General features: G+C 43.3%; 1 protein-coding gene across 2 annotated transcripts in view; it reads left to right on the top strand.

Annotated features, from left to right (window-relative positions):
- The window catches only part of Lmln (leishmanolysin like peptidase), a 69,643-nt gene that overhangs the window by 26,210 nt on the left and 27,335 nt on the right, over positions 1-16,098 (top strand). For both annotated transcript variants that reach the window (NM_001415730.1, XM_039088544.2), the window contains exons 11-13: positions 17-93; positions 4,484-4,594; positions 10,690-10,822. In NM_001415730.1, coding sequence (NP_001402659.1) covers positions 17-93; positions 4,484-4,594; positions 10,690-10,822 — 321 coding nt within the window. The remainder of the gene's footprint in view (positions 1-16; positions 94-4,483; positions 4,595-10,689; positions 10,823-16,098) is intronic.

The following is a 16,098-nucleotide window of genomic DNA, read 5'->3' as shown; positions in this document are numbered from 1 at the left end:
TGTTGGTAATTTTCAGAATGAAGCAATGACTGGTTCTCACACCCAGAACAGAGTCCTGTCTCGAATCACCCTGGCATTAATGGAGGACACTGGGTAAGGAGGCCGTGAGAGAAACGTCCCTTTGTGAAGTGGAATGAGTATTGAGATGCGGCTTAGGAAGGCGCTGACTCTTTATCTCACAGCACAATGCACTGACTGGTTCTTTGCCTTTTATGCCACTTGTTCTTATAGAACAATGACTGTAACAGAGTCTATGAGGCCACAGCAATATGAGGAGAAAACTAATCTAGATAATTTTAAATTATTTAATTGAATGAGTCATATATAGGTTCCGAGGGTTTTTGTTGTTGTTTTGTGTTGTGTTTTGAGACAAGATCTCACTGTGTAGCCCTTACCTGCCTAGAACTTAACGAACAGCCAGGCCTCAACTCACAAAGCGCACCCTACCTCTCGCCTCTGCCTCCCACCTGCCGGGATTAAAGGTGCTTTAGCACCCCCAATAGGTTTCTGCTTTTGAAAGGAATGGGTCTCTCTGGTTAAAATAATGAAATATTATATTTAAATAAAACACTTTATATAACTCCTACTTAACAAATCATAGTAATTTTAGTAGAAGCATTACTGTCTCTTGCTTTTTAAAACTGCCCACAAGAAATTAGAAAATAGCATCAAATTTGAAAAGCAGTGATAAAAGTATTAGTTTTTTTTAACTTTTTTTAAAAGTTTATTTATTTATTACGTATAAGTACACTGTAGCTGTCTTTAGACACACTAAAAGAGGGCATCAGAGCCCATTACAGATGGTTGTGAGCCACCATGTGGTTGCTGGGAATTGAACTGGAGATCTCTGGAAGAGCAGTCAGTGCTCTTAACTGCTGAGCCATCTCTCCAGCCTGATAGAAGTATTGTTAAAACCACGAAAATAAACAGGCAGGGTTCCTGCCTGGAACCCAGCACTCTAGAGGTACTACCTGTTGCGATAAAAATAAAAAACATTTTTTTTTTTTTATCCAGTGCTAGTGCTGGCACTGTACGTAGGGCCACGGGATATCTTCCTCTCAGTCAGCGAAGCGTCTCACCCACTAAGCTCCACCCCATCTCACACTGCTACTCTCTGAGCAGTGTCTACCAATCTAGTTCCCAAGGCAGGTTGGCAGGTCGCTGCCACACAAGTTTTATACAGACACCGCAGTGTGAGATGGGATAGAGCTCTGAGTGAGGGAGGGAGGGTGACATACTGGAACGGCTCTCAGACTGCCCTGGTCAGAGGGAGGCCAAGAGAGAAAGTGCGGAGTGGTATGAGTAAGCGGGAACTGGTCCTGCACCTTTTTTATTTTTACCACAACAGATACCTGCCTGGAACCCAGCACTCCAAAGGCTAATGAAGGGTGATTGTGAGATCCAGCCTAGACTTTGCCTCAGGAATTAAAAAAATAAACACACACACACACACACACACACACACACACACACACACACACACACACACACACGTTATTGCCTTAACTTTTGAGGGGTCAGTGAAGTATAAAGATTTAGGTGCTGGAGAGATGCACAACAGTTAAGAGCACTGCTTCCCGTCCACAGGAATCTTGTTCGATTCCTAGCATCCTGTGGCAGCTCACAACTGTTAACAACTCCAGTTCAGGAGGATCTGATACCCTCTTCTGGCCTGCTGAGGCACCAGGCACACATGTTGTGCACAGAAAGAACAGACATTCAGTTAAAGCACCCATACATATAAAATTAAAATTTCAAAAAAAATTAAGGCTAGATTTAAAATTTAAAATCAAGATGTAATTTAAATAATTTTTTACTGCTATGATAAACAGCATAACCAGGCAACTTAGAAAAGAAACTGTTTATTTTGGCTTAAGGGTTCAGAGGCTTATTCGCTGGATAGTGGTAGATAGTGATGGGTTCATATGGCATATTTGAGTTTCTGTCCCCAGCATAGAAGCCCCCACCCAATATTAATAATGATGAAACTAATGATTTCTCTTTTCGGTTTAATGAGAACCAAAGATCTTGGTCAGAAAGGATTTGGTCGAGAAAGGTTTTCCTAACAGTGCCAAATAAGTGAAATCCAGAGAACCAAGAATGAATTAGCTTAATGAGAGAAGGCATCAGCTGGGGTGGGAGTCAACTTCCTGCACAGTAACTCAGCAGGTGGGGAGCAGAAGTGAGGTGCAGGTGGGAGCAGAGGTGAGGTGCAGGTGGGGAGCAGAAGTGAGGTGCAGGTGGGAGCAGAGGTGAGGTGCAGGTGGGGAGCAGAGGTGAGGTGCAGGTGGGGAGCAGAGGTGAGGTGCAGGTGGGAGCAGAGGTGAGGTGCAGGTGGGGAGCAGAGGTGAGGTGCAGGTGGGGAGCAGAGGTGAGGTGCAGGTGGGGAGCAGAAGTGAGGTGCAGGTGGGGAGCAGAAGTGAGGTGCAGGTGGGGAGCAGAGGTGAGGTGCAGGTGGGGAGCAGAAGTGAGGTGCAGGTGGGGAGCAGAAGTGAGGTGCAGGTGGGGAGCAGAGGTGAGGTGCAGGTGGGGAGCAGAAGTGAGGTGCAGGTGGGGAGCAGAAGTGAGGTGCAGGTGGGGAGCAGAAGTGAGGTGCAGGTGGGGAGCAGAAGTGAGATGCAGGTGGGGAGCGGAAGTGAGGTGCAGGTGGGGAGCGGAAGTGAGGTGCAGGTGGGGAGCGGAAGTGAGGTGCAGGTGGGGAGCGGAAGTGAGGTGCAGGGTTAGAATTTTATATAAAACCTGAACCGAAGTCTCATGAGAAAAGATTTACTCTTACTGTTCACAACACGGTCCTTCACTCTGTTGCTTTTGAAATAAAGAGCCTACTAAGTGATCTCACAGCTCAAGAATGCCCTGAAACAGTTTCCAATGCTTCCTCTGTGGAGAAAGCCCGAGTTCCCCCACACCAGCTTAAAGTGTTGCTGGTAACTTTACTTCCGGTAACACTTTACTCTCTTTTGTGAGACTCCTTATCTAAAATATTTTAGTTTATCTGTCTTTCTCACTAGATTAGAATTGTGATTTTTTATTTATTTTTTGTTTATTGTTTTGTTAGTTTATTTGAGACAGGGTTTGTTGTATCATTCTGTCTGGTCTAAAATTAGATCAGGCTAGCCTCAAGTTCACAGCACTCTGCCTGACTCTGTCTCACCATGGCTGGGATTACTGGGTACACCACACACCATGCTTCTTTTGATTTGTGTATATCTGTGTTACATGTAAGTGGGAACCCACACGGTCAGAAGAAGGCATCGGCTGCCCGGCAGCCGGAGTTACAGGCAGTTCTGAGCTGCCTGATGTGGGTATAGGGAGCCACTCTTGAATCCTCTGGAAGAGCAGGAATTACTGTAAACCGTCAAGCATCTCTCCAGTCTCCAGCTGAGCCAGACAAGGTGAAGGGTGATCGACCAGTGACCCCTCTGTGCTCTCCTCAGCGCACTCACTCCTCTTCCTCGCCCTGTCTCATGTCTTAACCACCCTCTCCTCTGAAACTTTTATCACTTTTGAAAATTACAATGGACATGTGTTCCCTAAATAGAAAAGTATTTTCCCATAAGGCAGGTATAATCCTAGAACTTATGCAAATTAAACCCACCCCTTGCTGCAGTGACCCTGTTAGAAATAATCTCAGAGTCACACAAAGGAACATTCACAAATGAAGCAAAAGTTATTTTGGCAATGCAATTCTTTTTCTTCAAAAAGAATGTGGCCAAACCAAATCAGGCCATTAGCACACCAGGGCCTACATGGGTCCTTTATCCCTGGTGTAGGTGGTAACCGAGTCAACCACACAGTCTGCTGTGTTTTGTTGGTCAGTGTGAAGGGGAAGAGGGGTCAGGGACTAGAGTGTATTGGTCCGGCCAGTACGAAGTCCAGCAGTCCTCTGAGGGGCAGTGAGGATGATTATAGGAAAGACGGAAAGGAAGACTCAGAGACAAAGGTTAGAAATCAGGAGGGCTGTCCAGGCAGTGCTGCAGCAGCCTCGAGTTTAACTCTCTGAGGCTTTATGTACTTTAGAGCATGGTGGGAACAAAGTCTCAAGCCAGCAGAGACGATGGCTGACATACATTCGATATCTGTACTCATCTGGAGGCCTCCTTATTCCTCTCCGTTGCTTCCTTCAAGATTTACAGACTTCCGCCCCTCGCCTTGAGATTCAGGTGAACCCCCTCTTACCATTCCACATGTCAGCTGGAAATCTGCCAGCAGGCCCGGGCCTCATAGACTTTCACAAAGAAAGACAAAATGGCTCCCAACATAAGAGTCTTGGCTGGATGAACTGCCCTTGATTTTAGACCCTTCTCACAGCCCTGAGCAGCTACACCCCACCTGGCCACCCCAGCCCCTGCATCCAGGGCCTTGCAAATGTGCAGCTCTGTTAATGGCCTCTGGGTTCCTCTTAGGCCTCTGCTCTGTGCACTGCTGAGATCTCTAGTGCATGCTCAGGGCAGTAAAAGGTGTTTTCGCTGCAATGTCTCCACAGCTGGTACAAAGCAAATTACAGCATGGCTGAGAAACTCGACTGGGGCCGAGGAATGGGCTGTGAATTTGTCAGGAAGAGCTGTAAATTCTGGATCGATCAGCACAGGCAAAAGTAAGAATGTGTTTCCATACTATGTCTTTGTGGTGTTCTTTTCTGACTGTGTTCTTCGTTAGGTCATAAGTGTCAAATATATAGAAAATACTCGGTGAGTCCCGATTCACTTCTAATTCATAGGCGTATATATTTTGTAAGCTTTTTGCATAGTCAGTCTCTCATTCTTACTGTTTTCGTCAGAGAACGCACACACAAATACACAAGGAAATGTTGATTTAGAATCCAGAAACTGGACTCATGATGTACTTTAGTGTAGAACACTTGGCTGGTATTTCTAAGGTCCTGGGTTCGATCCTCAGCCCTGAAAAATAAATATTCTCTAGAGTGGGGTCAGGAAAATTGGGTGTTTATGGCAACTGCCTGCTAAGCCCTTTTAGGAACAGGATATTGTGTTTGGTGTGGTTACACACACACACACACACACACACACACACACACACGGAGCACTTAAAGAGAAAGGCGTTACAGAGCTGTTTTTGTAACTGTAACCCTAAATGAAATAGTTTTGTATATGAAGAGATAAGCAGTGATTCCCTACAATTCATTTCCCAATAGGGAGCATGTTGAAAGTGTCCTCCAGTGTCCTTGCCAGGGCACCGAGATAGGCTCAGTCAGACTGAGACCAGTGTACAAGGGTCCCTCATGTTCATCTAGACATGTCCACTTCCCTCCCAACACAGCTCCTCCTGAAACTCTGGAACCCAGTCATCTGTTGTCCATTTCTGTATTTCTGTCATTTCAGGAATGTGTATAGATGTAGAGATTCCAAACATTGAATAGATGTTCCATATGCACGGTAAATGCCCTTACATTGAGTAGATGTTACATATGCACGGTAAATGCCCTTACATTGAGTAGATGTTCCATATGCACGGTAAATGCCCTTACATTGAGTAGATGTTACATATGCACGGTAAATGCCCTTACATTGAGTAGATGTTACATATGCACGGTAAATGCCCTTTCCACTTCATGTTTATATCCCACCGCTTTGTCCTATATATTATTGTTCGTTTGTTTGTTTTCCTGTTTTCCAGACAAGTTCTTAATATTTATGTAGCCTTTGCTACCTCAGTACTAAGTGGACCAGGATGGCCTTAAACTCATGGCAGTCCTCCTGCCTCAGCCTTCCAAGTGCTGAGATTATGAGCATGAAGAGCCATGCTGATCTGATTTTTTTTTTCTTTTTTTTTCTTTTTTTTTTCTTTTTTTTTCTTTTTTTCCGGAGCTGGGGACCGAACCCAGGGCCTTGCGCTTCCTAGGTAAGCGCTCTACCACTGAGCCAAATCCCCAACCCCTGATTTTTTTTTTTTTTTTAAGGCTGAGTTATTTTGTTGTTTGGATATGTCACAGTTTGTTTAAGCATTCATACTTTGACGACATCTTGGTCATTTCCACTTTGGAACTATTGTGAAAGAAATCACTATAAACATTTGTTTACTTCACCGTAATCCTTCATTTCCAAAAGTGCAGTTGTTGGTTCATATGTTAGTTGTAGGCTTAATTTTCTAAAAAAAAGAACAGCCAAATTCTTTGCTGAAGTTTCTCAAGGTAATGTGTGATAGCGTCTCCACATCATATACGTGTGTGCTGGTCTGTACATCCTTTCCAGCCAATCACCTCTGTACTCCATGGTAATTTTCTAACTAGATCCTTTTTTTTTTTGATTTGTGAAGATTATATATTTCAGATACTGGTCCTTGTTAGATAAATAGTTTGTAAATATCTTCTCATAATGTTTGGCTTATTGTTTCAAACTCTTAACATGTTTCTTAATATTTTATGTTGGGAGGGAGGAGGCTGCACTCTTGTACAGGCATCTGTGCCTGAAGGGACGATTTTCAGGCATAGCTTCTCTCCTTCCACCACAGTGGTCCTGAGGTCATCAGGCTTGGTGGAAGACCCCTACCACTGAGCCATCTGTCTACCCCTTCCTAGGGTTTTTTTTTTGTCTGAATAAAAGGTATTAATGAAGTCCAGATTATTAATTTGTCCTTTTCTTCATGAATAAAAAAACAGTTAATAGGGGTTGGGGATTTAGCTCAGTGGTAGAGCGCTTGCCTAGAAAGCGCAAGGCCCTGGGTTCGGTCCCCAGCTCCAAAAAAAAGAACCAAAAAAAAAAAAAACACAGTTAATAACTCATTATGGTTCTGTTCTTGGTGTTTGTGGTACTAACAAAAAGGAGGCCCCAAGGGTCTCATGCCTGCTAGGTAGACAGTTCCACTGGGCTTTTCCTCAATCCAAGATGCTAAGTCTAAGAGCTCTTTGCCAAACTCTAGATTCAACTTTTCCTTGTATTTATTATTTTAAAATATTTTAAATTACATGTATGTGGTGGTGTTGGAAAGGTAGTGTGTGCATGTCAGTTCAAGTGTCTGCAAAGGCCAGAATAAAATGTCAGATCTTTTGGAACTGGAGTTATAGGCTTGATGTGCATATAGGATTGAACCCAGGTTCTCGCAAGAGCAGTAAATGTTCTTAATCACTGAGCCACCTCTCCAGCCTCTCATGGTTTCTCAAAAGTTTTATTCTCTTGAGTATTTGAGTCCAGGACCCGCTTTGAAATAATTTTCTTTTCTTTTAAAGATTTTATTTATTTATTGTATGTATGTGAGTACACTGTCACTGTCTTCAGACACACCAGAAGAGGGCATCAGATCCCATTAAAGATGGTTGTGAGCCACCATGCAGTTGCTGGGAATTGAACTCAGGACCTTGGCAAGAGTAATCAGTGCTCTTAACCACTGAACCATCTCTCCAGCCTGATATAATTTTCTTATGAAGTTAGGACTTGGATTGAGGGTCATATTTTTTTTTTTATAGATATTGATTCTTCTGACACAATTTATTGAAAATGGCCATCTTCCCTCTTGAGTTGTTTTTGTACAGCTTTTTTATTATATTTGTGTGTGTGTGTGTGTGTGTGTGTGTGTTTGTGTCTGTGTGTGTACATGTGTGTCTCTGCACACCTATATCACAGTGCATGTGTGGAAGCCAAAGGAGCTCTCTTGCAGGGGTGAGCTCTCTCCTTCCACCATATGGAAATTGGAATCTAGAGTTTGGCAAAGAGCTCTTACATTAGAAACAATTCTTGGGCTGGGGAGAGCCCAATGGTACTGCCTGCCTAGCAGGCATGAGGCCCTCGGGGTAATTAGCGTCGCAGACACCAGTTCTGGGGCTTGCACAGCGAGCGCTCTTCAGGCTTAGCAGCACACACCATTTCCTGCTGCGCCATCTTCCCAGCTCTTGAGTTTTCTCCTCTGCTCCCCACAGCAGTTGCTTATGTTGTGTGGATCTTCCCCCATCTTCTCTGTCCATGTATCTTTTCCCGTGTCTGTCCCTCCATGGGTAGGTACATAGTGTGTGGTTTCTGAAGCTCTCTAGTTTCTCTTTCAACCATTAGGCTGAAGTGGAAACCTCCTTCTTTATTCTTTCTCAAAATAATGTCACTGTTTCTCTTCTTTCCTTTCTGTGTGAATTTTACAGTAGTCTTATTTATATTTAAAGAAAAAAAAGAGGACTTGCAAGATGGCTTGACAGATGCTGCATTAAGCCTGTGCATTTGTTTAAGGAGAATTATCATCCTTCTTCTGTGGGGTTTTTCAGGCCACAAACACAGTATGGGGGAAGCATCCAGTCTTTCATCATTAAATGCAAAGCTGTTGTGTTCTGTTTTTGAAGGTCTTCTGTGACTTGAGTATTTCTTCCATCCATCTCTCTCTGTCTCTCTTTCTTTTTGCTTTTAAAACACACATGGATACAGAATTTTATCAACTGCCTTTTGGCTTTAATTTGTATAATTATGTGTATTTTTCTCACCTCTAAAATGATGGGTTACTTTGCTTGATTTTCAAATATTAAACCGCCTGTGCATCCAGGGCTACACCCCGTTCAGTCATGGTCCATAGTTGTTTCTGTGCACTGCTGGGTTGGTGTATCAGCATTTTATTTTGGATTTGAAATGTATGTGAGAAATATTTCTGTGTAGTTTCTATTCTCTCTACTTACCTTACCAGTTATTTCATGCTACTCAGAATGTTTTTTGTTTCTTTTATGTGCATTGGTGTTTTGCCTCTCTGTATGTCTATGTGACAGTGTCAGAAGTCCTGGAACTGGAGTTACAGACAGCTGTGAGCCACCATGTGGGTGCTGGGAATTGAACCCAGGTCCTCTCCTTCCCACTGTCCCTGACAGTTTCGCTCTGTGGCCCAGGCTGGCTTCAAACTCATGATCTTCTTACCTCAGCCTCTCCTACTTATCTGCCTGTGGCACTGAGCAAGCACCATTGTTAAGTAGGACGGAGATTTCCCCAGCGACACTGTCTGACCTGGAGATTGCTCTTCTAAGTCTAGTGTTGTGAACTCAGTGTCCATAATTCTCACAGGCCATCGAGTTGTTGGTTCCACACTGAGTAAATCATGGCACCTTATGTTTGTGAGGGATTGGTCTGCTTTATTGTCTGAGTTATCAGATGCATATGTCTGAGGCCGTCTGTCCTTGTTAAGCCTCATTACCTCTTAGTTGTCTGTCAGGCTGTGACGTGCTGTTTAGTCCTAATGCTGAAATGCATGCCTCCTCTCACTCTTTCTCTCCAGAGATTTGTTTTTCTTACTGATCTTCCTTAACAGTTGTTTTTTTTTTTGGGGAACCCTGGACATAGCTCTGTAGGGTACGTGCCTAGCATCATGAAGTCCGAGTTTGATTTCCAGTGCCACATAAACTTGGTGTGAAGTGAGCCTGCAGTCCCACTGCTGCAGAGACGCGGGCAGGAGGATCAGGAGTTCACCGTCGTCTTCTGCTGCATAGCGGGGCCGGGTCCGTTTTGATCCACTCTGTCCTGTGTTCTGTCCTCACTGGCTTCTGCTCTACTCTTCTGCATATCTCCTGCTTGTTCTGGCCATTTTCTCCTCCCTCCAGACCCTTGAACCATTTGGTGAGAGGCTTTTCTTCTCTCTGTGTCTCTACACTGTAAGTCTCTTCCCCAGCAGCCCCTACAACCCCCTCAGTACGCTGCGGCTTTCTTGTCATCTAGTTCAGAGCATTTCCCCGAGTCGTCATCTTTGACTGAGGGTTATTTACTAGAATGTCGCTCAGTTTTCAAGGGTTTGACAGGTTCTGAGTCACGTTTTTGCTGTTGAAGACTAGTTTGACTCCACTGTTATGAAGGAAATACTCTCTTGCTGTGTGTTCCCTGAACACTTGGAAGGAATGCAGGTTCTGCTGTGTTTGGTGATTGCCATGGCAAAGTTCATGATGTCTTGTGGGATGGTGTTAGCTCCTTTTGTGTCCTTGCTGATTTCCTGCTTATTCTACTGATTGTTTTAAATTTTTAAATTTAAAATTAAATTATTTTTTAAATCTATTTATATTCTTGTGTCCACACTGTGTGTAGGGAAGTGTGCCTACCAGGCACATGAGTGGCTATCAGAAGACAACCCCGTGGAGTTGGGTCTCCCCCGACTTTTATGTGGGTTCTAGGGAAGAACTCAGTCTGAGGGACATGACTGGTGCCTTTACCCAGGAGCCATGGGCTGCTTTGTTCTTAGTGTTGAGGAAGTTCCCACTGCACTGCGTCTCTAACTCTGAGCCCTCAACTAGTCCCCTGTCTTCTCTTTGCTTTTCCCTCTTTTGTTTTAGCTCGTCCTAATATCTAGGGGCCTCGGGTGTGCTTCAAATGAAGAAGAGGGGGAAATGTATCTGTTCTGTCTTCCTGGAAGTAGAAATGAGATTTCATACTTTTTATATTGTAAAAATTTCCCCTCAATGATTGAAGTAATTCAGACTGCAGTCTGCAGAAGTGGACTTTACGAAGCTGTAAGAGGGTTAACAGAACTTTCTGGAATACCGAGTAATAGTGCTCTCGGCATCTAGATGAACCCTCCACCCCATGCTCTGCATCCCTCCACTCTCAGGAATCTTGGTAGCCTGATTAGACCTTTACTATAAACTGTTAAACTCGGGATTATAGCTGAAGGGGCAGTCTCTATAGTGGACTTGTAGTATTCTCTTTTAAATGTGAGGCCAAGATGTACAGACCTCCACTCAACAGGCCATCAACATGGAAATGACCAGCTTGCCTTCCTTGTGCGCAGGAGGCAGGTGCCGAGCCCGTACTGTGACACGCTCAGGAGTAACCCGCTGCAGCTGACTTGCCGACAGGACCAGAGAGCCGTCGCTGTGTGTAACCTGCAGAGATTTCCCAACCCCTTACCACCAGAGTACCAGGTAACCCGAGTTCCCAGCACAGCTTTAAGAACTGACTTTTTAAAAAAGTAGTCTCTGTTTTAATTAAGAAAGCATATATTTTAATTTTTTCTTGTGTAAGTTTCTCTACGTTTCTGTTAGAAAAGGGGAAAAGCCTGTAGCGCCTTCATTTGCCCGAGGCTAACGCTGCTTAGCAAGGAACTAGAACCCAGCTGTGCCTTGAGTCAACAGCCAAGCAAACCAGGCCTCTGTCCCATCTCCCAGCAGTAGAATGTCGGGGCTGTGGCCCCTGCCCAGTCTGTCTGGATGCCGAGGAACGAACGCAGGTCTTCATGTCTACACGGAAAGTGATTTAGCCACTACACCGCCTCCCCAGCTTCTGACCGGATCCTTTTGTTTCAAATCATTCCTGACATCTTCTTTAAATTTCTCTAATTTATTCAGAAGACAAAACTCTTGAAATAAAATAACTTAGTTACTCTAATCCTGCTAATTACAAAATGTGTAAGTTCTGCTTTAAAAAATAATTGGGGCTGCCGCTGCAGAGAGTCCCTGGGCAGCACCCCACGAGCGAACCTGAGCCTCGGGACCACAGGTAAGACCAAATTTTCTGCTGCAAGAAAGCTGCCTGGTGAGCTTGGGACACACGGAAGCAGAATTTCTCTAGGACCGGGCACTTTCTGTGTTTACCGGAAGTCCCACACCCTCGGATCCCGGCCCGCAGCAGCTCTCTGCTCCCAGACCCGGTGAGAGAGAGACCCAACCGCCTGGTCAGGTGGGCACTCCTGAGGCTGCAGAGCGGAAGAGACCACCAACACTGCTCACCCCTGCCCACATCCCTGGCCCAAGAGGAAACTGTATAAGGCCTCTGGGTTCCCGTGGGGGAGGGCCCAGGAGCGGCAGGACACCTGCCTGAGACACCGCCGGAACCTGAAAGACACAGATCGGATAAACAGTTCTCTGCACCCAAATCCCGTGGGAGGGAGAGCTAAACCTTCAGAGAGGCAGACAAGCCTGGGAAACCAGAAGAGACTGCTCCCTGCACACACATCTCGGACGCCAGAGGAAAAAGCCAAAGACCATCTGGAACCCTGGTGCACTGAAGCTCCGGGAAGGGGCGGCACAGGTCTTCTTGGTTGCTGCCGCTGCAGAGAGCCCCTGGGCAGCACCCCACGAGCGAACTTGAGCCTCGGGACCACAGGTAAGACCAAATTTTCTGCTGCAAGAAAGCTGCCTGGTGAACTCAAGACACAGGCCCACAGGAACAGCTGAAGACCTGTAGAGAGGAAAAACTACACGCCCGAAAGCAGAACACTCTGTTCCCATAACTGACTGAAAGAGAGGAAAAAGGTCTACAGCACTCCTGACACACAGGCTTATAGGACAGTCTAGCCACTGTCAGAAATAGCAGAACAAAGTAACACTAGAGATAATCTGATGGCGAGAGGCAAGCGCAGGAACCCAAGCAACAGAAACCAAGACTACATGCCATCATCGGAGCCCAATTCTCCCACCAAAACAAACATGGAATATCCAAACACACCAGAAAAGCAAGATCTAGTTTCAAAATCATATTTGATCATGATGCTGGAGGACTTCAAGAAAGACATGAACACACTTAGGGAAACACAGGAAAACATTAATAAACAAGTAGAAGCCTACAGAGAGGAATCGCAAAAATCCCTGAAAGAATTGCAGGAAAACACAATCAAACAGTTGAAGGAATTAAAAATGGAAATAGAAGCAATCAAGAAAGAACACATGGAAACAACCCTGGATATAGAAAACCAAAAGAAGAGACAAGGAGCTGTAGATACAAGCTTCACCAACAGAATACAAGAGATGGAAGAGAGAATCTCAGGAGCAGAAGATTCCATAGAAATCATTGACTCAACTGTCAAAGATAATGTAAAGCGGAAAAAGCTACTGGTCCAAAACATACAGGAAATCCAGGACTCAATGAGAAGATCAAACCTAAGGATAATAGGTATAGAAGAGAGTGAAGACTCCCAGCTCAAAGGACCAGTAAATATCTTCAACAAAATCATAGAAGAAAACTTCCCTAACCTAAAAAAAGAGATACCCATAGGCATACAAGATGCCTACAGAACTCCAAATAGATTGGACCAGAAAAGAAACACCTCCCGTCACATAATTGTCAAAACACCAAACGCACAAAATAAAGAAAGAATATTAAAAGCAGTAAGGGAAAAAGGTCAAGTAACATATAAAGGGAGACCTATCAGAATCACACCAGACTTCTCGCCAGAAACTATGAAGGCCAGAAGATCCTGGACTGATGTCATACAGACCCTAAGAGAACACAAATGCCAGCCCAGGTTACTGTATCCAGCAAAACTCTCAATTAACATTGATGGAGAAACCAAGATATTCCATGACAAAACCAAATTTACACAATATCTTTCTACAAATCCAGCACTACAAAGGATAATAAAGGGTAAAGCCCAACATAAGGAGGCAAGCTATACCCTAGAAGAAGCAAGAAACTAATCGTCTTGGCAACAAAACAAAGAGAATGAAAGCACACAAACATAACCTCACATCCAAATATGAATATAAAGGGAAACAATAATCACTATTCCTTTATATCTCTCAATATCAATGGCCTCAACTCCCCAATAAAAAGACATAGATTAACAAACTGGATACGCAATGAGGACCCTGCATTCTGCTGCCTACAGGAAACACACCTCGGAGAAAAAGACAGACACTACCTCAGAGTGAAAGGCTGGAAAACAACTTTCCAAGCAAATGGTCAGAAGAAGCAAGCTGGAGTAGCCATTCTAATATCAAATAAAATCAATTTCCAACTAAAAGTCATCAAAAAAGATAATGAAGGACACTTCATATTCATCAAAGGAAAAATCCACCAAGATGAACTCTCAATCCTAAATGTCTATGCCCCAAATACAAGGGCACCTACATACGTAAAAGAAACCTTACTAAAGCTCAAAACACACATTGCACCTCACACAATAATAGTGGGAGATTTCAACACCCCACTCTCATCAATGGACAGATCATGGAAACAGAAATTAAACAGTGATGTCGACAGACTAAGAGAAGTCATGAGCCAAATGGACTTAACGGATATTTATAGAACATTCTATCCTAAAGCAAAAGGATATACCTTCTTCTCAGCTCCTCATGGTACTTTCTCCAAAATTGACCATATAATTGGTCAAAAAACAGGCCTCAACAGGTACAGAAAGATAGAAATAATCCCATGCGTGCTATCGGACCACCATGGCCTAAAACTGGTCTTCAATAACAATAAGGGAAGAATGCCCACATATACGTGGAAATTGAACAATGCTCTACTCAATGATAACCTGGTCAAGGAAGAAATAAAGAAAGAAATTAAAAACTTTTTAGAATTTAATGAAAATGAAGATACAACATACTCAAACTTATGGGACACAATGAAAGCTGTGCTAAGAGGAAAACTCATAGCGCTGAGTGCCTGCAGAAAGAAACAGGAAAGAGCATATGTCAGCAGCTTGACAGCACACCTAAAAGCTCTAGAACAAAAAGAAGCAAATACACCCAGGAGGAGTAGAAGGCAGGAAATAATCAAACTCAGAGCTGAAATCAACCAAGTAGAAACAAAAAGGACCATAGAAAGAATCAACAGAACCAAAAGTTGGTTCTTTGAGAAAATCAACAAGATAGATAAACCCTTAGCCAGACTAACGAGAGGACACAGAGAGTGCGTCCAAATTAACAAAATCAGAAATGAAAAGGGAGACATAACTACAGATTCAGAGGAAATTCAAAAAATCATCAGATCTTACTATAAAAACCTATATTCAACAAAATTTGAAAATCTTCAGGAAATGGACAATTTCCTAGACAGATACCAGGTATCGAAGTTAAATCAGGAACAGATAAACCAGTTAAACAACCCCATAACTCCTAAGGAAATAGAAGCAGTCATTAAAGGTCTCCCAACCAAAAAGAGCCCAGGTCCAGACGGGTTTAGTGCAGAATTCTATCAAACCTTCATAGAAGACCTCATACCAATATTATCCAAACTATTCCACAAAATTGAAACAGATGGAGCCCTACCGAATTCCTTCTACGAAGCCACAATTACTCTTATACCTAAACCACACAAAGAAACAACAAAGAAAGAGAACTTCAGACCAATTTCCCTTATGAATATCAACGCAAAAATACTCAATAAAATTCTGGCAAACCGAATTCAAGAGCACATCAAAACAATCATCCACCATGATCAAGTAGGCTTCATCCCAGGCATGCAGGGATGGTTTAATATACGGAAAACCATCAACGTGATCCATTATATAAACAAACTGAAAGAACAGAACCACATGATCATTTCATTAGATGCTGAGAAAGCATTTGACAAAATTCAACACCCCTTCATGATAAAAGTCCTGGAAAGAATAGGAATTCAAGGCCCATACCTAAACATAGTAAAAGCCATATACAGCAAACCAGTTGCTAACATTAAACTAAATGGAGAGAAACTTGAAGCAATCCCACTAAAATCAGGGACTAGACAAGGCTGCCCACTCTCTCCCTACTTATTCAATATAGTTCTAGCCAGAGCAATCAGACAACAAAAGGAGATCAAAGGGATACAGATCGGAAAAGAAGAGGTCAAAATATCACTATTTGCAGATGACATGATAGTATATTTAAGTGATCCCAAAAGTTCCACCAGAGAACTACTAAAGCTGATAAACAACTTCAGCAAAGTGGCTGGGTATAAAATTAACTCAAATAAATCAGTTGCCTTCCTCTATACAAAAGAGAAACAAGCCGAGAAAGAAATTAGGGAAACGACACCCTTCATAATAGACCCAAATAATATAAAGTACCTCGGAGTGACTTTAACCAAGCAAGTAAAAGATCTGTACAATAAGAACTTCAAGACACTGAGGAAAGAAATTGAAGAAGACCTCAGAAGATGGAAAGATCTCCCATGCTCATGGATTGGCAGGATTAATATAGTAAAAATGGCCATTTTACCAAAAGCAATCTACAGATTCAATGCAATCCCCATCAAAATACCAATCCAATTCTTCAAAGAGTTAGACAGAACAATTTGCAAATTCATCTGGAATAACAAAAAACCCAGGATAGCTAAAGCTATCCTCAACAATAAAAGGACTTCAGGGGGAATCACTATCCCTGAACTCAAGCAGTATTACAGAGCAATAGTGATAAAAACTGCATGGTATTGGTACAGAGACAGACAGATAGACCAATGGAATAGAATTGAAGACCCAGAAATGAAACCACACACC

Source organism: Rattus norvegicus, chromosome 11 (genome assembly GCF_036323735.1).
Source record: "Rattus norvegicus strain BN/NHsdMcwi chromosome 11, GRCr8, whole genome shotgun sequence".
In the NCBI taxonomy this organism is placed as follows: domain Eukaryota; kingdom Metazoa; phylum Chordata; class Mammalia; order Rodentia; family Muridae; genus Rattus; species Rattus norvegicus.
The sequence above is the reverse complement of the archived record's forward strand: the minus strand, read 5'-3'. Positions and strand labels throughout refer to the sequence as shown.